General features: G+C 36.9%; 1 protein-coding gene across 25 annotated transcripts in view; it reads left to right on the top strand.

Moving 5' to 3' along the window:
* The window catches only part of dgkg (diacylglycerol kinase, gamma), a 246,909-nt gene that overhangs the window by 162,225 nt on the left and 59,495 nt on the right, over positions 1-25,189 (top strand). For 24 of the 25 annotated variants that reach the window (XM_073912639.1, XM_073912640.1, XM_073912627.1 and 21 more), the window contains one exon: positions 13,227-13,291. In XM_073912639.1, the coding sequence (XP_073768740.1) occupies positions 13,227-13,291 (65 nt within the window). Of the gene's footprint in view, positions 1-13,226; positions 15,818-25,189 lie in introns of those variants that run through there. The other variant, XM_073912655.1, reaches the window with a different exon arrangement.

A 25,189-nucleotide genomic window follows, 5' to 3' on the forward strand; every position in this document is an offset into this window, starting at 1 on the left:
TGTTTGTGCATGTGTGTGTATTTGTGTGTTTGGAGGGTTGTAGTACTGGCACGGACTGAAGGTCATGGGAAGTATCTGTGACAGGAAGTGTTGGGCTGCCAGAATCAGACCAGGTTACCACCATAATGAATGGCCGTGCTGAGTGACACCTGGCCAGTCTTAAAGATAGAAGGAAAACAGGGCCCACCTCTCCATTCAGCTCATGCGCTTCAGAGATGTGTTCATAAACATGATTCTCCTGCACTTTTTTTGTGTACTTTTACAAGAACGTGCTCCAGATACGTCCCATATGTACCTGCCTCGGCCGTGCTGACAGGAGCACAGATGGACACTGACTCACTGCTGCAATAACCTGCAGTGGACGCACTAGTCACGGTGACCTGAATATCACCTCGCTAAATACCCTTCACCTCTTCACCTCATCGACAGATACATCGTCCCTGGTGCACAGTATCTGTTATTAGACAGAATTTAGGCTTGAAGTTTGTCCGTGCATATGCAGAAGCCTTCTAACTGTATATGATACAATCTCTTGAGACGATACACAACCTTTAGCCTGTTGAGATAGTGAAGCCAAGAACAGTTAAGCCTCCAGTTTCATTCCATAGGGACAGGATACGTCTCAGTAGAGGACATGGTGTCCCTTTTTTTCCAAATCACACCATTTGGGTTGAATCATAGCATAGCGTCCCTCAGGACTTTTGTATCTGGGAAGCTAAACCCTTTGAAAAATAAAAATATACATAGTTTACTCTGAAACTGATCAAGGACTTTCATTGATATGCGTGAATTAGGCATAAAATTCACATTGCTGAAGCTTTTATTGCGACATACAGTATGATCACCAGCGATCTAGGGGCTGCAGATTGCCTGTAAACATGCAAATCGCTAAAGGACTACAATTCCACCGATATTTGGACTACAGGTTCCAGTCATGCACCGCTTACATGCACCTGATCCTCATTTGGTAGATTACACACACTCACGGCTGGGAGCTGCACATGAACTGATTACAAGGACTATTTATACAGCGCACACACAAACACACACACACACACACATCAGGGCTGAGTCTTGTTATATCACTGTGAACATTACGACACATTTCCCTTTCCGTGCCTTGCTTTGCCCTGTTTTTGACCCTCGCCTTGTTTGTTTGTTTATGTTGTATGCTGCCTGCGTTTTGACCATTTGCCTGTGTATTGACCACGTCTCTGGATTGCTGTATCTGTTTGCTCCTGTGTTGGCTGTTTCTTGCCTGACCCTTCTGTTTAGTAAACTTGCATTTGGATCTGCACTCCTTTTGTTAGTGTCCCACTTTACATGACAGCGATATTGAAGCTGCATGAAAGATTACTTGGTAACATTAATTTAAAGTGTAGTTACACATTCCATGCACTTTCTAAAGTAATTAATTACAATGAATTATGCATATAATTACATGTACCTAACACACATTCTAACCCCAAACATATAGTAAGTATCTGTAATTAATTAATATTACTCACTAGTTAAATGAATAGTTAGACTGTAACAACCAGTGTTGGGTAAGTTATTTTACAAAGTAATGGTTACAAATAACTAACTACTACTGGAATATTGTAATCTGATTACTAATAACTTATTTTAAAAATAATCAGATTACTAATTACTTTACATTAAAGTTACTTTAAAAGGATGTAAAAATACATATAAAAATACAAATATAATGCAGCTCTTTTGGTAATTTAATATTCACTGAAAAAAAAAACATTACAATGGGCTGATCACAGCAGCTAATCATATTCAAAAGACTTAAAAACGTAAAAATCTCTTATTCACTAACCTCACAAAGAAGCTGATTTGGTCAGTTATTGTCGCGTGATTTGCATTTTTTAACTGGTGTGCCTGGAAAATGCAAGTTCGAGCAATATATGCTCCAAATATGCGCTTGCAAGCCATGTGCCTCTATTGCAAATAATAAACTTGCGCGCACAAATGACGTGATATGTATGTATATATGTAGCCAGAAGTACATATGGCTGCATTTAATTTTTTAAATGAACACTACGGGGCAGTTTGATGCCGTTCCTTTTCATGATTAACAGCTTACCTCTGTATGGATGGCTTTCCGGCTGTTATCAGTTTATTCAGTTAGCTTACCATGTATGTCTGTGACTTAACACACAGAGAGTAGATGAACATAATGATGGGGTTTGAGTCCATTGAAGAACGGTTCCAGAGAATGGCTAACACAAAAACAAAAGCCAAAAAATTTAATTAACAAGTAAATAACAGGGTGGGAATGTGGTAAAAAATCAGACGAGGGTTTATCTTTTACTTAATTGCTTTTTAAATTCTGGATTTAGCGAAGTAGGTGGGCGGGTCAATGTGTGCTTTTTATAATACTATTGGTTGGGTTTAGGATAGGGGGAGTCAGTCGATCGGTCGGTCAGTCAGTCATTTAGTCAGTCAAACAGTCAGTCGACAGCGGCCTCGGGTGGATTTACGAGAGAACAGCATGCGCCAAAGCACAGCATGCGCCAAAGGCACTCGGGAGAGAAATTTGAGATCTCAAAAAGTGTATACAGTGGCTTCTGGTGAATTTGTGAAAAGATGTACATTTTCAGAATGGGTTGGTTTTTGGGCACCAGTGTCCTCCTTGGTGACAAGTGTTGTCATAGAATGCTTTCTGTTCAAGTGCTTGAATAAGTTGCTGGTCGAGTTATAAGCAGTGGAAAGTTCTTTAGAGACTGTACATAGAATGCATTTCACAGTAATATTTTTGTTTTTATGCTCATTGAAATCAAGTAATGTCTGTATTTCCACTTTATGAAGCAGCCACTCTCGACAGCAACGATTTCAGTTTGCGTTCTCCAGCAATTTAAAGGCGCATGCTTATCAACTGATGTTACAAAGGAAAACATGATTTAAAAACTACATTTGTTACGTAAGTAATGCAATTACATTGATTTTAGTAGCTGTAATCAAATGACTCAAATGAATGTAATTATTTACATTATTGCGTTCACCAAAAATGTAATTATAAAACAATAAGGTGCTACTTTGGAACGCATTACACCCAACTTTAGTAACAACGTCACCTTAAAATAAAGTGTAACCGATTACTAGGGATGTAACGGTATTGTAAATACCGTCATACCGCAATATTAATTTTTTTCGATATTACCGAAGTCGCATGACTCGGTAAAACTATAGGTCTTCTGAGAAAATTTGCTCAGGCGAATGAAGCGAACGGGAGGTAACGAAAACTACAATTGCCATCAGCCCATGCTTGACCATCATCCCATGCGGTCTGTTGTTGCTACAGATCCAGTAATGCGGAAATGGAGTGTGCTGCTAGAAGCGGGGATGAAAAGAGCTGGAAAACTCTAAAGCAGGTCGCACACCAGAAGCGCCGTTTGGCGCCGCGACACGGCGCGTACATGACAGATTAAAGTATCGCACACCAGACGCGCACATTCGAATGATATTTAACATGAAACTAATCAGATGGCGCTCTGTGGCGCGGCTGAAAAACTGCGTCCTGAGCCGTCGCCGGGCGCCGCCGACAGCCGCCGGTGTGTGTATCCTGATAGAAACCTATGATTAGAATTCTAAAATACATGGCGCTGCGTGGCGCTGCGCGGCGCGCCGCCGAGCGTCGCTTCTGGTGTGCGACCTGCTTTACACGCACAGTTCAGTCCTGCATTATCTCCGTGTAAGTTCAGACTTCTCAAGTTTGATCAAGGCTGCAGTCTCTTCTTCTCAGTTTGATATGGAAAAGCAGATTATACCGAGGACACGGGTAAATCTTCAAAGGGAACCATGTACTTTATAACTTCATTCACATCACCCTGGCTTCGTTGTTTCACTTTCTCAACAATAAAATGTAAACATGATTTAAGGAACTGCCTATTTTCATTTTAATATTAGCAACTTAGACAGCAGACATGTTGAGGCGTCGTGCTGCATAAGATGAGCGTCATCTTCACTGTGTGGATATTTATAACAAAACGGAGCCGATAACAACTGCCTCCTTTCAATTTCAGTGAAAATACGAAACACACCCTCTCTTTTGCTGAATATCAGTTTTAATAATCGATAATGGCCATTATAAAAGTATAACATACAATAAGTTTATACATTATAGGAAATAAAGGCAAGCGATCAGTCAATATACAGAATGTACGTGGTTACATTAATCATTAACTTATCTTTGCGCTTGGCCAAAACACGTTACCTGAGAACAAGTAATAGATTCCAGTGACCAAAGTCAGGGAATATGTCGTTAGATAAAGACAACAAGATAAATGAAATATCCCGTTTAATAAATATAGTGAGATTAGATCCAGCGGGAGATGCTTGATGAGAAGTCCGACTAGCAGAGCTCTCATCTGGGTAGATGGGCTGAGTGTGATTAAATGTTGAATGTGATGAGTTTTCAACAATACTAAATTGAAACTTTATTTTTTTACATGGTTTAATAGTTTTTTGTTATTAAAATTAAAGTTCCTGTTTCAAAGCTTACAGATAGATGGCTAATTTGTATGTCATTGACACTTTTGGCACTTTTTTGGAGTATTTTCATAAGTTTTGTTTTTTCCTGTAAATGATTCAATAAATACCGTACCGTGACATTCATACCGAGGTATTACCGTACCGTGAAATCCTTTAACAGGTTTAAAAACCTACATTTATACATTTAATAAAATACATTCGTAATTAAATTAAAACTGCAAAAGACCCCAGACCACGGTCAATAGGGAAGAGCAGAGCTTTTCTGTCATTATCAGTGCTTCTCTTTAAAGTGTGGCGTCCTGCAGTGCTGCTGTTGGTCATGGTATTCAGAACTGTGATTTTCGGTACAGTGCATCCTGTTCTGCTCCAGTTTCACACGTGCCAGTTTGAGGAACACCTGCATGAGCTTTCTCTGCATCGACTAATGTCATGTAGACATTATCAATTCTGTCATATTTTGACTGGCTGCATTAATAACAGGTGTGGATAGACTTCAGCAGGGGTGGAAGAAATAATAAATTACTCCATTATGCAGAACTCAATGAATGCAGTGCGGGCAAAACATTTTGCCACACCTGCCAAAGGCTATTGACTTGAGATAAATTACTGGCTATGTTAATGTATGTCCACTGAAACAAAGTCTGTTCAAATTGGGGAAACGCATCAAATTGCTGTTAGGGTGTACAGTGATGTTTTTGTTTGAAAAAAAAAATAATAAACTATACAATAAACGATATATAATAAACGATTCATTGCACTTACAAAACTTTTAAAGGAAAATGGTTGTAAACCATGGGCTACATTTAAACCAACAAATAAAATTGAATTTAGTAATGTTCAACTTAACTTGTTTGTTTAAATTTAGCTTATAAATTGCAACTAAAGATTTTTTTCTCTGACTTCTCTGACTTCATTCTGAAGTGTGCATGTGGCAGATATTTTACTATCCCGTAAGGCTACAGGGGAGGATTTTTGAATGGAAGTGCAGCAATACAATTGACACCATGGTCACATGACAGAATAGATGGCAAATTTGGTACGTGTGCATTTTGTATATCTCACATTTACGTGGTACAGAGAATTTATCATATTCACACAATAAGTTTCAAACCACATGTAATACCTACAGCAACACTTTACATTAAGGTTGTATTAATTAACAATGGGTAACAACTATTAAGCTGTTAAGCTTTATTTATTATGTGTTAATGTTAACCACATATATTAACATATTAGGTAATACATTAGTTACCTATAACATGAACTAATGGTGAACAATGACTTTGTTCAGCATTACATATTTTTTTACATAATTTTTAATATTAACTTACTCAAATTCTAATGCAGGGGTTCTTAAACTTTTCGCCACCCACAAAATAACAATGCCAGTGACTTGCGACCTCCAATATTTTCTGAGTTGGTTATAAATTTATAAACCTTGCACACAACGGCACACACAAACCAATAGGCCCAAGTATATTTATCGTTTAATTTTGGAGAATGCCATTTGAAGACCATCCTCCATGGCCTGTATTATTTTTAATGTATGTGAGTGCCGTAAAGGTGTCAAAAAGTTTAACCTGGTGCCATGAAATCAATCTGCTGCATCTGCACTATTGCTATGTCTTTATTATAATGAAATCACCCCAGGGTTCGCAATTAAATTAAAAGATGGCTTTTTATTTGCATGTTGTTTTTTAATGTTTAATATTAACATGTTAACAATGCTAATATTAACTACTATTTTGTTTTTCAGTAGGTTATAGATAGAATACGGTCATTTTAATAGTTTGATAAAAATGAATTGGATTTTTGGAAATCGCCAAGCAACTGCTTGTCATTGTCCACTGCGCTCCATTTCTCCATATTAACAGCTTAATTAGTTAAGTTTACTTATACAAACACTAATGTATTTGATGATAGATTAGGTATCATGCCCTACCAATGAACAGCACATTCATTCAGCAATACTAAATCTTTGTTAAAGTAAACTTACTAAATGTGCTAAGTAGAAATCTTAAGATATTAAATTGCAGTAACTGTTAAATTTTACTGGCAAGTTTTAATTTAATCATATATTTTATCAATAATCTACAACGTTTGTAATCTCCTAAAAATTGTCTTTTAGTTCTCCCTCAGAAATACAAAATTCATTTTTATTTCTATAGCACTTTTGCAATGTGTCAAAGCAGCTTAACATAGAATTCTTGTAAATTGAAACTGTCAGTCCAGTTTTCAGAGTTGAATTTTAGTTTAGTTTAGTTCAGTGTGGTTTAAATTTGACTGCTGAAAGTCCATACACTGAAAAGCAAATTGATTAATGCACAGTTTCACAAGTCCCAAACCAAACAAGCTAGTGGTGACAGTGGCAAGGAACAAACTTCACCGATTGACGAAAGTGAAGGAAAAAAAACGTAGAGAAACCAGGCTCAGTTGGCCACGACCATTTCTCCTTTGGCCAAAATTCTTGTGCAGAGCTGCAGTCTAGGCACTGGAGGCTGCAGAACACTGAACGTCTATTGTGGAGAACTGCAGGTGTGAGTAGGTCAATGCAAAGACTCGCCTGTCACTGTGGTCTTTCAGGAATCAGTCTCAGGCTCTCTGCTCCCCCATGAGTGCTACAGCATCTGCTCAGGATACGGCCTTGTCCAGGATTATGGAGACCTTTGCATAATTTCTTCACGTCTTGGATTGCATCAATGGTGCTGCATAATCTCTAGGGGCCTCGGGATGAGTATCCCCAGATGGAAATTAAGAAAAGAAGAAATAATTAGCTTGGCTGCTGTTCATTAAACACGAGATGCACAAATGAAGTGCTAGAAATGAAAATAGTAGTAAAGCATATGAATGTTTCTTACAAAATGTCAGGTGGATTAAGACAGGAGGAGTTTGTCGTACAGGTGGTTTGTCAATCCAGCTCACCTGCGTGGAGCACACTTATGTATCATTCTGTTATGTGATGCATTGTGTGTATGCTGGACTAAAAAGATAGGTCTTTAAACTAGTTATGAACTGAAAACGTGTGTCTGCGCCTCAGACATTATCAGGAAGGCTATTCAAGAGTTTGGGAATAAAATGGGAAGGTTCAACCTCCTTTAGTAGACTTTGCTATTCTAGGTACTACCAGAAGCCCTGAGTTTTGAGAGCTTAAAGAGCGGGTTGGAATGTAGTGAGACAGAAGGTTGGTTAAATAAACAGGAGCTAGATTGTTGAAAGTTTTATAGGTAAGAAGCGATATTCATAATCAATATGTAACTTAACAGGCAGCCAGTGTAAGGAGGATAACAATGGGATCTGATTGTTCAGCTTGCTCAGTTTGTTCTGAATGGCTAACAGCCTAGTGCGTGCTAAAGGAAACATCACATCGGGAGGTGGGGATTATGTCAATTGTGGGGTTAATGATGTCACAAACCCAGGAAGGAGCTTGTTGTCCCTTTTAGCCATTTGTTGTAGGCCTCAAAAAGTGAATTCTGTTAAAAGGAGAGATCTCTCTTTGCATTGAACTTATAGTAACTTTGCAGATGTTGTTTATGCTTAAACAGCAAAATTACATAGTGACTAAAGTAAAAAACAAAATAGACAAATCTTAATCAAGGACCATTTTTAAAGCTCTGGGCATCATTGGTCTGGATGTGTGCAGGCTGCAAGTTCATGTCACCTCCTATGCCCTCACTCTTCCTGTACTCTCTCCCATGTGACGCGCAGCACCTGCAGGCTCAGGCAGGAAGCCAGCACAGGTGTTAACGTAGAGCCGTCCGCTCGCGGCTTCATCAACGTGCCAGCAGCTATCAAACCCTGAGAATCTCACCCTCGCACACTTCCTCCCTGTCTGAGTCTGCGACACGGTGAGATCCATCGTTATATTACACAGCGAAACCCTGCGACAGGTGTTACGTGTGTGTCAGTGCACTCAGGGTCTAGCTGAAGGATGTGGTGGCTTTGAGATCTTCTGTCTTTTATGTGTGTGTGTGTAAATATAGAAATAATCAGTTACGGTTGCAGACCTGATTCATCAATTAGCTGCTGCGTTTGCACGGTGTTGCTTTGATTTTAATCAAGGCTGCTTTCCTCATGCTGGATTCTGCTCTGGGTTCCTGCTAAACCACTCACTGTTTGATCACTTGTGCTGTCAGATGCCTTCAGGTGCTTGGAAACTGAAGTTTATATCACTCGAATTGACAGAGAAATAGCCTCGATGTAGTCGATGTGGTCATTTTGGTTAGTTTTTTCTAAAGCAGGGGTAAGTGACTCAAACAAATCACTAATAATGAACTTTGATACCTCTTGTCCTACATCTTAAGTTCCACAGCATAATTCCTGAAACTGTTTGTCTATGTGTGTGATGTACAGTTAAAGGTCAAAATGATTAGCCCTCCTTTGATTTTTTTTCTTTTTTTTTAAACATTTCCCAAATTATATTTAACAAAGCAAGGAATCTTCTACAGTATTTGCAATAATATTTTTTTCTTCTGGAGAAAGTCTCATTTGTTTTATTTCGGCTAGGAATGAAGCAGATTTTATTTATTTTTTAAACCATTTTAAGGACAATATTAATAGGTTCCTTACGCAATTTTTTGTTCAATTGTCTAGATCAGTGGTTCTCAAACTTTTTTTAGTACCACCTCACAATAAAAAGTAGCATAGTAGGCCTAATTAAGAGGCTACAGGTCTGCACAGTTCAAAAACGTGGCAGATCAGTTCCTATTATTAAGAATATTTATTATTGTCAGCCAATTTAAACATTATAAATAGTTTGAAAATGAACACTGCACTGTGCAATGTCAACGTGTAAATTAAGATGTGCTATTAAAAGATTGTACTTAAATGTAAAGCATTATCATAGTAGCCTATTCATCAAAACCTGGAATCGTTCCTTGGACCTCATAAATATAGGCAGCATACTCATGTCTAAACTTTTTGAAAAATTTTGAATTATACAAATAAATCATATATACATGCAACATCTATTTTTTTTGTAACAAAATTTTAAACTGGCCATTTGGCAGCTTAGTTCAAACTAAATTAGTTTAGCTAATTAGCTTAAATTAGCTCTAACGGATTTCTCATCTAAAACCTGCAACTACACATAACCGGTGCAACATGATTTTTTTTTTACAAAACTCTAGCCTGAGACCTATCGAATAGGCTGTCAATAGCTTTCATTCTTCTCAAATGGCATCTCTCATGCAGTGCATGTGATGAACTGGTATGTTTGATTTGTGTGATTTACAGTTGTGTGATTATTTTACCTCATTAATGTAATAATAGTAATTGTATTGCATTCTAAGCAAAATACAGGGATGTTGTTTGGATGATACTGCATGTTTTGGATGATCAGTCTTTTTGTGTGATCAATTCCCGTTGATCTTCATAATGATTTCATTAATAAAATACCATCAATATAATTATGTTTGGTGTTCTAAAATAAGCCTAATATTTAATGATTTATTTTTATTTACATTGCTCAGTCTATAAAGTATTCAATAAATGTGTTTGATTTACTATTTTTGTTGTAAAGATGTTGAAAAACACACTCATTACCACAGCAAAATGAACTGTAAATTTGCCACAGTATAGCTAATTACACTGATATACACTGATATATATAACCAGGGGTTCCCAAACTTTTCAGCCCGCAACCCCCAAAATGACAATGCCAGTGACTTGCGACCCCCAATATTTTCAGAGGTGATTATAAATACAGAAACCTTGCATGCAATGGCGCACACACACCAATAGACCCAAGTATATTCTTCGTTTAGTTTTTTCAATGTATGTCAGGGCTGTAAATGTGCCAGAAAGTTTAACCTGGTATTATAAAATCAATCTGCTGCATCTGACGCTATTGCTGTGTCTTCAATATAATGTATTTACCCCAGGGGTCGCAATTCAATAGAATTAGTAACTATAAGCTACTAAAGTAACTATATAGTATATAGTAACTATAAACGACGATTTTTCTCTTCAGTAGGTTATGGATAAAATATGGTAATTTTTATGGTTTAATAAAAATAAATGGATTTTTGAAAAATCACCAGGCAACCCCCTTTCATTTTCCTGCAACCCCTCAGGAGGCCCCGACCCCCACTTTGAGAACCACTGATCTATAGGGCTATACAGTACATACACCCATTCACAGACCCTATTTCATCAGAGAAGTGGTCAAAAGTGGCCAAAGAAGACACATTTGAATGCCATGACAGATTAGGTCCCATTTACTCATTTACACCTGCCCGTGTCAGAAAAAAAAGAAAATGTATTTTCAGAGAGTTATTTAATCTTATATTATTCATATTCAGTCTAATTAATCAATAAATCTATATTTAATACAAATAAATGCAGTTTTAAATAATTTGAAGCTTGATTTATAAATGTGTACTCTTGTTCATGCAGGCAGCTTGCTGGTCATACTCAATGTGGGATGCTTCTTTCTCCCGTATTTAGAAGTACTTAAATAGCCATCAACCATGTTTTAAGCTGACAGAAGTATCCACTACCAGGAACCTGTCTAGAAAATCCCTGGAATGGCTTTGTTCAGGGAAGCAATGATGAAGTGCACGCTACCTGTGTAAAAGCTTTAATGTCCCATGTCTTAGTTTGATAAGCTATTTATTACTGGTCTTTAGTGTATACTACTTTCACCCTCCCCCTCATCTCTTCTTCTGGCATTCCTGGAAAACCTTTTTTCTTGATGATGCCGACCCGTTTTCAACAGCCTCACTGTATTTTCTTCTTCTTTTTTAATTTGCAGAATAGAGTAGTTTGTCTTCCCCTCAGCCCACAGTAACAGAGCTGAAAGACACATCTCACACATGCTCTTGATGTCAAACACAGCCCTGTTAATACCTGAACAGCTCTCCTTTTCTTGTTATGGTTGTTTTATTGCTCTAGAGAGAAAACCACCCCTTTAAACAGGGACCATATGTTTCCATTTAAACGCTCTGTGATATTGTGTTGTACTGCTGTTTTGGTATAAAACAGAATAGCAGACAGTAAAAAGATGAGGATTTTATATCTGTTTGTCTTGTAATTTGTTTATTTCTGGTTATTTAGATTCATTTGATGCACAACTTTAGAAAAATTAGAATGAGTAATTCAGTGTGGGTAATTAAAGTCTTTGTATATAAAAAAAAATTATAATAAATAATATATATCAAAAACAAATCCTAATGAGTACTGTGAACTTAATCCATTTGAGTCAATGAAGCAATTTGAGCACAGTAAAACCCAATAAATGAAGAGAACTCAAACCAACTGTTGGTCAGGGAGACAGTTCTCCCTAAAATAATAATTTCCTCAACATTTACTCACACTAAGCTTTCAAATGTTTTTTTTTTTTCATCTGTTAAACACAAAACAAGATACCGGATGTTCAAGAATGTTGGAAAAAAAGTAGCCATTGTCAGAAAAAAAAATTAAGTGGAAGTCAATGTCTACTCTTTTTCATACTCTTAGCTACATTCTTCAAAACATCTTCTTTTGTGTTCAACAGAAGAAAGAAGCTTACACAGGTAGTCCACCCATCAGACAATTTGTCAAATCTGTAAATTAAGCCTTTTGTTTTCATTCATTCATTATTTTTCCTTTGGCTTAGTCCTGTTATTCATCCACGGAATGAACCGCAGTGTATGCTCTTCCAGCTGCATCCCAGTACTAGGAAACATCCATACACACTAATTTTTATGTTTTTAATAATAATAAAACTAAATTACTAAGTTACTCTTAAGCTCTAATTCAGCATAATGATCATTTCGGAAGTATCATGTGATAGACTTGAGCAATGATGCTGAAAATCTAGCTTTGCCATTAAGTAATATTTAAACAACATTGCTGCTGTATTGTACTTTTAATAAAAAAAAAAACAGTCCTAGTGAACTTGCATAAATAAATAAAAAGATAAACCCTGCCAAGATAGTGCAAGATAGTATAGCAAATATAACATTTAATTCATTTTTCAAGAACAATTATTAATTAAAATCAGCACTCACTATTCAAATGAATTCATGCACACTTTTTAAATGTTTTTTTTCTATCTGCATTTCATGAAAACAAACTGAGCAAGTGTACATATAGAAGTGCAGTTATATAATTAATGCCAGTCATATTTACTTTATTCTTAATTATTTGTATTACACACACACACACACACACACACACACACACACACACACACACACACACACACACACACACATATATATATATATATATATATATATATATATATATATATATATATATATATATATATATATATATATATATATATACTGTATGTATGTATGTATGTATGTATGTATGTATGTATATATATATATATATATATATATATATATATATATATATATATATATATATATATATATATATATATATATATATATAATCTCTTTTTTTTTTTTTTTTGTATATTTATGATTTAGTCCTAAAAATGTAAATATGTTGTTGATACCGTTCTATTGGTGAAGACCTGGAGAATTGTTTGGTTTCAAAGACAGCCCTTTTCATAAGAAATAATATATTGAAAGTTAAAGAGTGATTAGTGCATACCAGAAGGTCTGGGCCGTGTCTGAACAGTTTTATGTTTGTGCTGTATGGCCCAGGGCTGCTGTTTTCCTCTGAGTCCTGAAAATTTGATTTAGGACAGGCTCTCCGACAACAGTTATATGTACAGCAGAGAGAAGCAGTTAACCTGTTTAACCAGAACACTCTGTATTCTGTTTCAGGATGCATCCATAGCCCATCGCTTCCATCTGATGAGAGAAAAACATCCTGAGAAGTTCAACAGCAGGTAAGAGAAGATGCATATTTATAAATCAACATATGCAGAAAAGGCAAATTGATAAAAGTCGCCAGATGAATGACGCAAATGAAACGAAAGGTGGAAATAATTGGTAAAATTGGTGAATGGGGAACATCTGACATGCCACTAATATCTTCACTAAGTTTGTGTTCAACTCAGTCATAACAAATAATGAGTGACACAGCATTCTGCTGACTCATGCTTCATTGCCCCACCCAATTCTGACCAATGGGATATATACTGTGTGTACACAGACTTTTCATTTTCAGTCAACCAGCCCAAGCACTTATGGTAAGCTGTCTAACCATTACAAAATCACCACATTTAAGATCTTATTTCTTTAAAAATCATCAATCTTCACTGCCTGATTGATATATGATATAAAGTATATCTCAGACTGGACAAGTTTCTGTGCTAGCCTGCTGCTACTGACAGCGATTGCGTTTAAATGGTCTTTCATATTGTTTTACCCATGAACGACTAAATGAATGCTGAAGTCCGTTTAACTGATTGTATTTTAATTACATTACAACATCAATGCTGTAAATCCAACCGTATGAAGTTAAAAATAGTCACATAAACATTTCACTGGAACTTTATCGTTGGCTGAAAAACACTAGCTGTGCATATAGCGTATTTCGTCAAATTTCACTCAAATTTTTGTGGATTTTTTTATCCATATTTCATATTAAAAAAAGATTCATTTGACATTGCACACATATTGGTACACTCACTTTGAGGGCAAAGCAAAGTTTGAATTCCTTAATTGCAAATCTTTAGTTTGTTAATACATTACGGCAGGGTTATTAAAGGGTCATGAAACCCTTGATAATTTTTTTTTTTTAGATTTTAACGGATTTATGTATGTTGAACAGCATTGTAAGCAACACAGGGGTACATATCATTGTGAATATGTACCACTGTCTACATTTCTGGAGACTGCAAATTATGTACCCAGTGGTACGCCTGGCTCCATTTCCTTTGAAAAACAAACTCTGTGGGGTTGGTATGACGCCGCCAATGGCTTCTGTTTCTTTTCAAGCTACCGCTGACTGCTTATCTCCAAATGGATAGCTTTTCTGATGTGACCAGTTTGCCCAGTAGCTTGCCACATACACCGATGAACTTGTATGCAGAGCAAAGTTGAGCGCGATAATGGGTTCGAGTTCGGCGAACAATGGTTCTAGAAACCAGGTAAAACAAAAGCAAAAAAATAAATAAATAAACACAGCCTTAAAACGTGTGGCCACGACAACTTTTCTTTTTTGCATTGCCTTTGAAAACACTACTGGTTGAGTTGAGGGAAGAGGGTTTATGTGTAATTAAATTAATATGAAAACGAGTGCATGTTTTTATCCAAGTCAATATTGGATCTTAAATGCGTGTGCATGTAAAACAATATAATTTGCACAAAAAAGTATGGGGCTTTTCTCTAAAGAAGTTGTTACTCCACCACGTTTAGAACGGCTTTATGAAAGTTTTACGTTGTAACTAACATGGTTCAAATGATGGTTCTGCATCATCTATAGTTTTGGAAAACACTCGTCACTACACCATTCTTTTCCCAAACGATGCATCGTACTTAGGTAGTTCAGCCACAAGTTATGTTGTTATTTGGGAAACACATCCCTGGTCAGCTAAAGAATATATTGCACTCTCTGATGGATTTACATGAGAAAAGGATGCGCAAGAGAAATTTGAGATCATCAAAAAGTGTACACAGCAGCCTCTGGTGGATTTGCAAAAACAAAGACTGCGAGCAGAAGTATCTGCGGTTATGTATTTCCCTGTCCCCAAAAATGTAGACCTAAGTACATATCCGCAATGAGCCTGGGTTGAACGTATCTTTAAAATCTATATTAGGGTAGCATCACTGGTGGTGAAATCCATCAGTTTTGAAATCCAAAATCAAGTCCAAAAATTGGCTACTATTGATTTTACTACACGATCATTAAAAAGTGATTCTATATACTCGTTTTAGGCAGTAGCATAGCTACAAGTAGTGACGCTACTAGCTTAACTACATTTCTCAGTAGCGTGGCGGTAGCGTCGCTACTTTGTAAATCAAATAGCTTTTCAGTAGCGAAGCTATTTTTTTAAATCAAGCAGCACAATAGCATCCACACAAGCTAAATTTACCTATCGCGGATCAATATGGTGGCACCGACATTCACAGAGCTGTGAAGCCCGTGTCTAGTTGATGAAAGTAAATCCATATGATAGCGAGAAAAACAATTTCCTCTTTTTGTTTTATGGTGTAATTCATTGATGAGAAGTTGTTATTGAATATTCAATATAACGCTTATTCCTAAATATTTCCCTTTTCTATAATTTACTATAGTATTTTAAACGTGTAACACCTCCTTTTATTGGACTTTTTTGTTTTTGCTGTATACTATAATTTGTTTTTGTTTAGTGCAGCATATTATTTGCAGTAAATAATTTAACTGAACAATTATGCCTATTTGACATATTTATTGATCCCTAAGATATGGTTAGGAACATGAAAATTGCAAAAATAACTCAGATGTAGCTACTTTTTCCAAGTAGCTTATAGCTTAGCTTGCTACATTTCCCAGAGGGTAGTGTTTAGTGTAGTTAGACTAAATTTTAAGTAGAGTAGCTAATAACTTAGCTCACTACATTTTTCAAGCAGCTTGCCCAACACTGCCAATACTGTGAATGTAATTCTTGATGACAGAATGTGCATCATAGATTAAGCAATGTGTAGTCTGTGATTTTTTTTTTTGTACCCGAGTCATCGTGATTTTATCTAGACAAAATCACATAATCTTACACAATGACTGAACCTTGTAGACTAAACAGGGCTTGACAGAACCATTTAGCGAAGAGGTTTTTGTTGCATCATGAGCTGACTTTTTCTTTTTCAATGTCTTTCACAGATGTCTAAACACACTTAGACTTCTTTCCTCTATCAGTTCAGTGTCCTTACATAAAATTATTTTGAAGGGTACTTTTGAAATTCGACCTTCAAAAAGACGTCTTTTAAGGCACAAATGAATCACCACTGGTTGTTATGGCAGCACAATTGCACCTGACTGACTGTTTCCATTTATTTGCTAGCTCAAGCAGACTCTGCGTATATCAGTCAAGTATCAGTCTGAATGGAGGTTCTTAATTAAATGTTATGCAACTTGTTTCTGCCTCAGCGGTGGAAAGTAAACCGGTCATGTACCTATTAGAGAAGGCTGTTTAGAGTGAAAGAGTAGAAAAAAAATGCTCTAATCTGAGCCCTCTACTAAAAGCTGTGTCATCATGGGAAAGAAAGCGAGAGAAACATTTGAGATGAGCGGGCACAAAAGATCAACATGACATTAGCGAGGCAATACAGCATGAGAAAAGGCAGTAGTGAAAATCATCATTGCTCAGAGATATTTGTAGTTTACAATAAGCATCCATCAGTCTTCCAGCAGTAAAAGGAAAACTGCTAAAGCTGACCCCAGAACAGCACTTTAGGTCGGCTCTAACAGCTCCATAAAGTATGATGTTTTTTTTTTTTTTCTGTAGAAAGCCCCTCTGAGCCCCTGGTGCACTTTACAGTAGTCGTTTTGAGCTCCCTTTGATGTGGATCTCCTTTAAGTCTATTCTACTGTTCTCTATTCCCGCTATTGAGGAATGCTGTAAAAGCCTGCGTAGCCCTTGGCTGCAAAGCACTGTGTAAAAATGAGGCTTTTTGTTAAGTGTTATTGTTCCTGCTTGGTAAGGCTGTAGACATTTAAGATTGTCAGTCATTTTTTTTCAATAATAAAACTCGTCAAGGCAGCATAAATATTGAGATTCATAAGATATTGAGAACAATTATTAGTTGGATTATCTGATATGATTCGACAAGCAGTTTCAAGAGTGCTCCAGGCCTGTGTATGGTGAAAAAACAGAAACTATTTTTCAGGCATTAAATTAAAAGTCTAATAATACTTTATTTCAGATTTCATAACAAAGAAATAATGACTTTAAATGTGTGGTATACTCAGACTAGGTACAGTTGCCTTGAACTATGCAGAAGCATGATTGTCTCTTTACCCCCGACAGTGTGCACTCACATTTCATTTTGCCTTATGGGCACGGTTCGGATAGCATAGTGTCAGTGCACCCTTAGGAAACCCTCACAAAACTTCACAAAACTCATTTGAAGCATTCATCTAGACTTTTACACTATTCTGTCTATATAAAAAGGCATTTGTGAACTCTAATAATTTATAATAAAAGCAGTTATTGAGCACCAAAACAGAATATTAAACTGACTTTTTGGTAAAACTTTATTTAGATGCTCCCTAATGCACATTTTGTTGACTAAATGTTGCATTTCAACTACATGCCAATCACTTCTCCTTTGAGTATTAGTAGACTTTCTGCATAATATCTGTTGATACTGCTCCTTCAACAGACATTCAACTGACTATAAGAATCTTTGCAAGTAAATCTCAACTCACACTAACCCTAACCCCAACCCTAACCTAGCAGTCTACTTATATTCTAATGAGAATTTGATGGCATGGAAATGCAATGTAACTTAAATTCAACTAAATGCATTAAAGTGACCATCAAAATAAAGTGATACTGACTTTTTAAGAGTCATGTGACTCTAAAGATGGAGCAATGGCAAATTCAACTATACTGTCACAAGAATAAATTCTATTCCCAGCAAGCAATTTTGTGTTTAATAAACGTCTAATATACATCTAAATGTAGACAGCTTGGCTAAAACAAGACTAATCTTGTGCTGTCAGTAAAAATCTTATAGATATTTAAGAATAGCCAAAACCTACACTAGTCGTCAAATAGGCAGACTAGACAGACTTTATATGTGTAGACATTCCTTTCTGTTTATTTGATTTGGCCTGTCCTTAGACGTCTATTAGATTTTCACTGACAGTAAATTTAGCCTTGTTTTAGTCAAGACGGCTGTTTAGATGTCTATTAAATATCTATTAGACATCTTTTAAAAACAAAAAATGCTTGCTGGGATGGCAGTTTGTATATTAATTAAAGTACATATGTCTGAAATGTATTAGTTTTTACACTTTAAATTTGTTTATTTATTCATTTATCCATGCTCATTTCACCTGTGTTCACGAAATTACCTCATCAACTTGTAGTTAATTTGTCATTTCAAATCCTAATAATTGAATAACAACTTCAAATGTATCTTAAGCCAGTATGAAAATCAATTCTAATTTCTGAAAATGTAATTTTGTGAAAGTTTTCACTTTCAGCATTTAAAAGGTTGATCTTTAACCTCATTTATTTAGACAAAACATAGAACTGTAATATTGGTCTGCTCAGTTTTTTTCATGAAAATAATTACTGCCCCAAAAATATTAACCAGCATTTTAATACAATTGCTTTTCTGCTGTTTGTATCACACCATTCGTCTGCAGTGAAAAAAGTTACTTTTTGGGGAAAGTTACTTTTGAAAGTAATTTATTACAATATCGAGATACTCCCCAAAAAGTAACTAGTTGTATTACTTAGTTTCTTTTAATAATGCGTAAAGGTCATTTTGAGTTACTTTTGCATTACTTTTCCCTACCTTTGCTGAGGCTTAATCTCTTTCAGAACTTTAAAATAGAAGAGCTTCACATATAACAACACTCTATGTAACCTTCATTTACCTTTCAAAAACACACGTAAAGAATAATGTAGAATATTGTTATCTCAGAGTACTTCCTGATCCCAGAGCTATACATGCCATATATACAGAATAATGAAAGTTTAAAGCAGTTTGTTTGCTACTTTTGTACATTTTGTCTTATCAGTTAAGTAAAATCATTGTCAATTCAGACAATCCCCTTTTCCTCTTCTGATGAGGTGTCTGAATTGTCTAAGCTAAGTGAATGTATTAAGGATGCTAAGGATGTCTGGAAGACCGACAATTTTTTTCTCTTAAATTCAGATAAAACAGAATGTATACTTGTTGGGCCAAAATCCTGTACACAGCAGGTCTTACAACACAACCTGCAATTAAAGGGATACAAAGTTAGCATTAGTGCTACTGTAAAAGTAAAAATTTAGGTCACAAATCCCATGTGACAAAAACCGAAGTAGTTACGAAGTATGCTATCCATCTCAGATGCAGAAAACCTAGTCCATGCTTTTATGACTTCTAGGCTGGATTACTGTAATGCTCTGTTTGCTGATTGCCCAGCATCCTCTTTTAACAAACTTCAGCTAGTACAAAATGCCGCTGCCAAAGTTCTTCCCAGGTCAAGAAAATATGATCATATCACCCCAATTTTATCCTCCTTACACTGGCTGCCTTTTAAGTTCTGTATTGATTATAAAATATTGCTTCTTACCTATGAAGCTTTAAATAATCTAGCTCCTGTTTATCTAACCAACCTTCTGCCTTGCTACAATCCAACCCGCTCTTTAAGATCTCAAAACTCAGGGCTTCTGGTAGTACCTAGATTAGCAAAGTCTACTAAAGGAGGTCAAGCCTTCTTATTTATGGCTCCTAAACTCTGGAATATCCTTCCTGTTAATGTCCGAGGCTCAGACACATTCTCAGTTCAAAACTAGATTAAAGACCTATCTTTTTAGTCAAGCATGCTCACAATCAATCACATAATGATATGGTGCATAAGTGTGCTTCACACAGTTGATCGGGCTTGACAAACCACCTGTAGAACACAGTCTTCCTGTCTTAAAGCACCAGACTTTTTTTCTTCTTCGATGTGTTCAAAATAATGAATGCATTCTCTCATTGAATGCGTGATTCAACGTGACTTTGTTCATTTTAAGTCAGTAATTTGTTTTAATTTAAAAAAAGAGTTACAATTTAAAAAAAAAAAGTAACTCAAATATTATTATTTTTTTTTATTACATAACCCGCATAACTTGTAATGCATCACTCCCAACACTGTTTGTCTGTGTTCGCAGAATGACTGGCAAATTTTCTGTCAATATAAACAGTGCAAAGTCCCTGTGCTCAAGCATGGAACTAACCAGAACTAACTGTTGTGTCATTCAAATATGTTTTTTTATAGTGTCTTTCTGCTAACAGAATCTAAAACCATGCTGCAGGAAGTGTGTTGAATCAGTAGTGACACTCAGGTCATGTTCAACGAAGAATGTGTCCTGTATTCAGAGCTCTGCTGTACAATAGCGAATGCTGGGCTTATATAAAGATAAATCACACCCACCATCACTCAGTTTACCATATTAGAGTGGAAAAACTGTCACAGCAGCAGCGCTTTTTAATGACTTTCAAAAATAAGTCCATAATGACACAATCTGAATTATGGAACCTGCCTGGCTGAATTAACTGGTTAATGTTTCGGTCATTCATAATTAATGCGCCTAGATTTCCACCGTGCATTATAAGCATGGCAACGTGATGCCAAATACCCACATGGTTTCTCCACAGTTGCAAGGTTTAGTCACATGCAGCTCGATTGCAATTTATCTTTATCTGATGAACTGACAGAGAACCTAAAATAAGACAAAATGGAATTATGTCCTCAGTCCATTTAAACCGTTGAGTGTTTAATCCCAGAGTGAGTCAGCCAGAAGCACAATTCAAAACACTGGCAAACCAAATGCTTCATCTGCTTTGCTTTGTTCTGCGGATTTAGAATATCTGGTCGGTGCATCTGCCAATCTATGGCTTTCTAATGAGGGCTGTTCTCTGCGTTTTTAGGATTTGAGGATGCACTCTCTGAGGCATCGTGCCACCAGATGGTACATAAATGATGGTTGCCATGGAGTTGCATGATTTATCCTTATGAACCTGTTTATGTGACGTTTCTGTCCAGCTGTTATAATTCACCCTTATAGAAATTGGCACAAAAAAACCTGTATAATGATGCACTTTGATGAAAAGGATAACAATTTTAAAGTGATAGTTTCCCAAAACTGAAATATCTGACATTATTTATACGTTTTTAGAGACTGCCGTCACTTGTTCTAAACCTGTTTGAGTTTCTTGCTTCTGCTGGACACAATCGAAGAAATTTTTAAGAAAGCTTGAAACCAGTAACTATTGACTTTCATAGTGTTTGTATTTTTGATTGTATAGTTATATGTCAAAGGGTATTTACAGCTTTCTTCTGATTATTTTCTTTTGTCTTCAAAAGAAAAAGAAACTCACAAAGGTTTAAAACCACTTGTGTGAAAGTAAATACTGAGTAAATGTAAATTTTTAGGTGAACTATACCTTTAATCACCATACTGCTTCAAATTATGAATCATGCTACATTAAGACATTTCTCCTAGATGTTTTTTTATTATAAACAAATGTTTTTTTTTTCCTTTATCACTAAAGGAATCCAAAATCACTGACTAATTACTACTAACAATCAGAAAAGCAATACATTTGCACCATATTTTTACTAAATAAGATGTTACTGTATGTAAATCAGGCTAATGTTAAATGAACAAATTCACTCTGTAGAAAAACATCAGAAAATAAATAAGCATCATCACACTTGTAGCAGCGCAATATGGCTGTATATCGCCACTGGTGGGAGGCATGCAAGTGGTTAGAGATGATATAAAGTCATGTCGCACTGCTACGAGTGTGAAATTGTGGTTATAGAACAGTTCGACAGCTTAATCGTGTGTATAAAAATTAAATCAAACACAGAGAGTCTAAGGGTGCTTTGACACCTACACTTTTGTTTCGGAACGTATCTCGTTTGCCCAGTTAGCGCGGTTCGTTTGGCATATGTAAACAGGGCAATCGCGCTCTGTTCTGCGCCAAAGTAATCGCTCCGAGATCGCTTGAATGAGGTGGTCTCGGCTCGATTGAAACAAACCCTGGAGCGGTTCGATTGCAGTGAGAAAGCAATCCGATCCGAGCGCAGTTATATCACAGTGTTTTATGGCTATGTAACAGGCTTATGGCTATATGAAGAGAGAATTATGAGTATGGCGGGAAGTTTCGCGAGTCTCCGGATGCCCGCAAACGAGTGATGATCTCCCAGTAATCTCGCGTCTCCCTCCCGGTCCTCAAATAAACATTGTCGCGCACCCTTCTCACCCCTCCCCACCGCATCTCTCCTCAGACACGTCGCGCACGCGCACCCTGTCAATCACCACCAAACCACCACCTCTCCTGACAGCTTAGCGGGACGCTGCAAAATAAACCCTGACACTGACCAATGTGAGGAGAGTTTACTCGCACGTGACTTGTTTTAGCTCTTTTGGTCCGATTAGAAATTTTGCAGTGTGAAAGCGAACCGCTCCAAGAGCAAAGAGCAACAATGTAACAATTTTAATCTCTGTTTCGGAACAACTGAATCGATGCACAGGTGTGAAAGTACCCTAACCGTGCTTTCACACCTGTAGATCGATTCTTTTGTTCCGAAACAGGGATTAAAATTGTTACATTGTTGCTCTTTGCTCTTGGTGCGGTTTACTTTCACAAGGCAAGTTTTCTAAACGGACCAAACTAGCTAAAACAAGTCACTTGCGAGTAAACTCTCCTTACATGGTCAGAGTTTCAGAGTTTATTTTGCAGAGTCCCGCTCAGCTGTCATGCGTCCTTATTTTAATTTATGACGATGAGCAGCAGACAATATTAGTGAAAAGCTGCACTTTAATTTTGAATGGTGACGCCCTCAGACATTGTCACCAAATATAAATCAGAGGTAAGACTTTCTCATACAGAGCAGTTGACTTTTGCATTATAGGCTTTACAAATAACAGATATAAAAAAAAAGATTGCAGTTTGATCGCATTTGACTTGAAACGTACATTTACCGGTATAATGACATCCTGCCTTACTCATAATTCTCTCTTCATATAGCCGTATATATGCCTATTACATATCCATAATACACTGTGACATAGCCTGGTTCGGATCGTATTGCTTTCTCACTACAATCAATCTGCTCCAGAGTTAATTTCAGTCAAGCCAAGACCACCTCATTTAGGCCAGACCGTTTGTTTTGGCGTGAATCTGAGCTTGGTTGATGGATTCACATATGCTAAACAAACTGCGCTAACTGGGGAAACGTGCCAGGTTCCGAAACAAAAGTCTAGGTGTGAAAGCACCCTAAAACTCCTAAAGCCTGATTTATACTTCTGCGTCAGGTGCCCGGCGTAACCCAAGGCGCAGGCAACCCGCATGGCTGTGCATTTATACTTCTGCACGCTGTCTCTGTTGGTCTGCATTAACACTTCCGAAACTCTAGTTGGCAGTAAGGTGTAAATGTTCCTCTGTGTCGAGTTTCTTCTCTGCTTTTTTGCTTTTCCTGAACACTTCCGGGATGTACAAGTGGCTCAAACTCGCTTATTTTGAGGCAGGAACCGGCGGACGTGCAACAACTTTAACTATGAGGTAAACACAAAACAAAACTTTTACATCCGGAGCTCCTTCATGGGACTCCACACTTGTAAACAATCGCTTGCGCCATTCGCGCAGCTCTCGGTCCCGCCCAGACTCGTCAGCGCTACCAAGCCGAACAATCACAGAGCTTACGATACGTGTCGTTGCGACGTGTAGTTACATTTTTTGAGAGGTGCACGTCAGTGACGGCGACGGCCACGGCGAAGTGCTATGCGTCAGTGCCGTAGCATACGCCAGCGTTTGACGCAGAAGTATAAATCAGCCTTAAGGAACTACTTTCTTCCGCCGTGATCTGCAGCTGACGTCAGAACAGCATAAACCATTGCTACTTCACCAATGTCACTTTAGAGCTAGTGTTTAAATGATTCTCTAGCGTAATGTCTAAAGTGATAACAAAAAAGGTGATTTTGCTCACATTTTAGGATTATTAAGGCTGAACGGTGTGAAACACCATCAGTCTACATAGATTTTTTAGTATTTCTCTGTTGCAATTGGGCTATCATAATAATTAACCATGAAAAAAAAGCAAAGCAAACACTACCAGTTTACTGTTGTGTTTTCAATAAGGAAAAATGCTAAACACGTGCGGGCATTTCTTCTTTCTTTCATTTTACCAAACTAGTCTGCAGTAATAAAAACAGGAGACGCATTAGAAACAAATAGATGGCTAACCAAGAAGTAACTCAGGATTATACAAAGAGTGGCCAACACAAAATGCGTACATTTCTGATATGTGAGTTCCATCTCGCATTCAAAAAACTAGAATTACTATGGTATAAATACAGCACTACAAAATACTAGAGAAAGAAATCGACTTAGATTATCACCTACCTCTTTTAGAATGAATTGGTCAGCTTTTATTTGATATTTACGCTGTTTTTCTCCTCAAAGGACTTATTATGCGGTCTCTGTTACCATATTGTGGAGTGTCAACCATCTTTGCTCTGCTTAGTATGAAAGGCTGGTGGCCACGAACTCTGTCAATCTCCAAAACTATAAATATTTAAAGTAGGCACTCTCATTAAAAAAACACTGCATAGTTGCAATCTAAACAACTACATTTATGCCTAAAAAAAGCCTCAAGTATATTATGTTGACCAACAGCTGCAATATTTGTGAGCTTATTCATCTGCTGTCACTCTATAAGGGCGAAGTAATAGACAAGGGTGAAGAGGCTATATGAGTGCTGTTATTAAAGCCAAATCTTACGGCTATCAGCCAATCGGATTTGAGAACCAGACAGAACTGTTGTATAAATAGAAATAAAACTGGAAAATGTTCAAACTTGGGCAAAGTAACAAATTAAAACAGATCAAATTGAGTCCAACATGATTGTTTTTCTCTCATTTACTTTGTGATATGATCAACCAAAATGCATCTTAACTTCAGGGGCCCTATCATACACCCGGCGCAGTGTGGTGCAAGGCGCGGCACAATAGTCTTTTGGTAGTTTCAGCTTGGCGCAAGAGTCGTTTTGAGGCGTTGCGCTACGCTGTTTAAATAGCAAATGCATTAGCGCTCATTTGTGCGCCCATAGGCGTTCTGGTCTAAAAAGGGAGGCGTTCTGAGACGGA

The sequence above is a fragment of the Danio rerio genome, chromosome 9, assembly GCF_049306965.1.
Source record: "Danio rerio strain Tuebingen ecotype United States chromosome 9, GRCz12tu, whole genome shotgun sequence".
Lineage (NCBI taxonomy): Eukaryota > Metazoa > Chordata > Actinopteri > Cypriniformes > Danionidae > Danio > Danio rerio.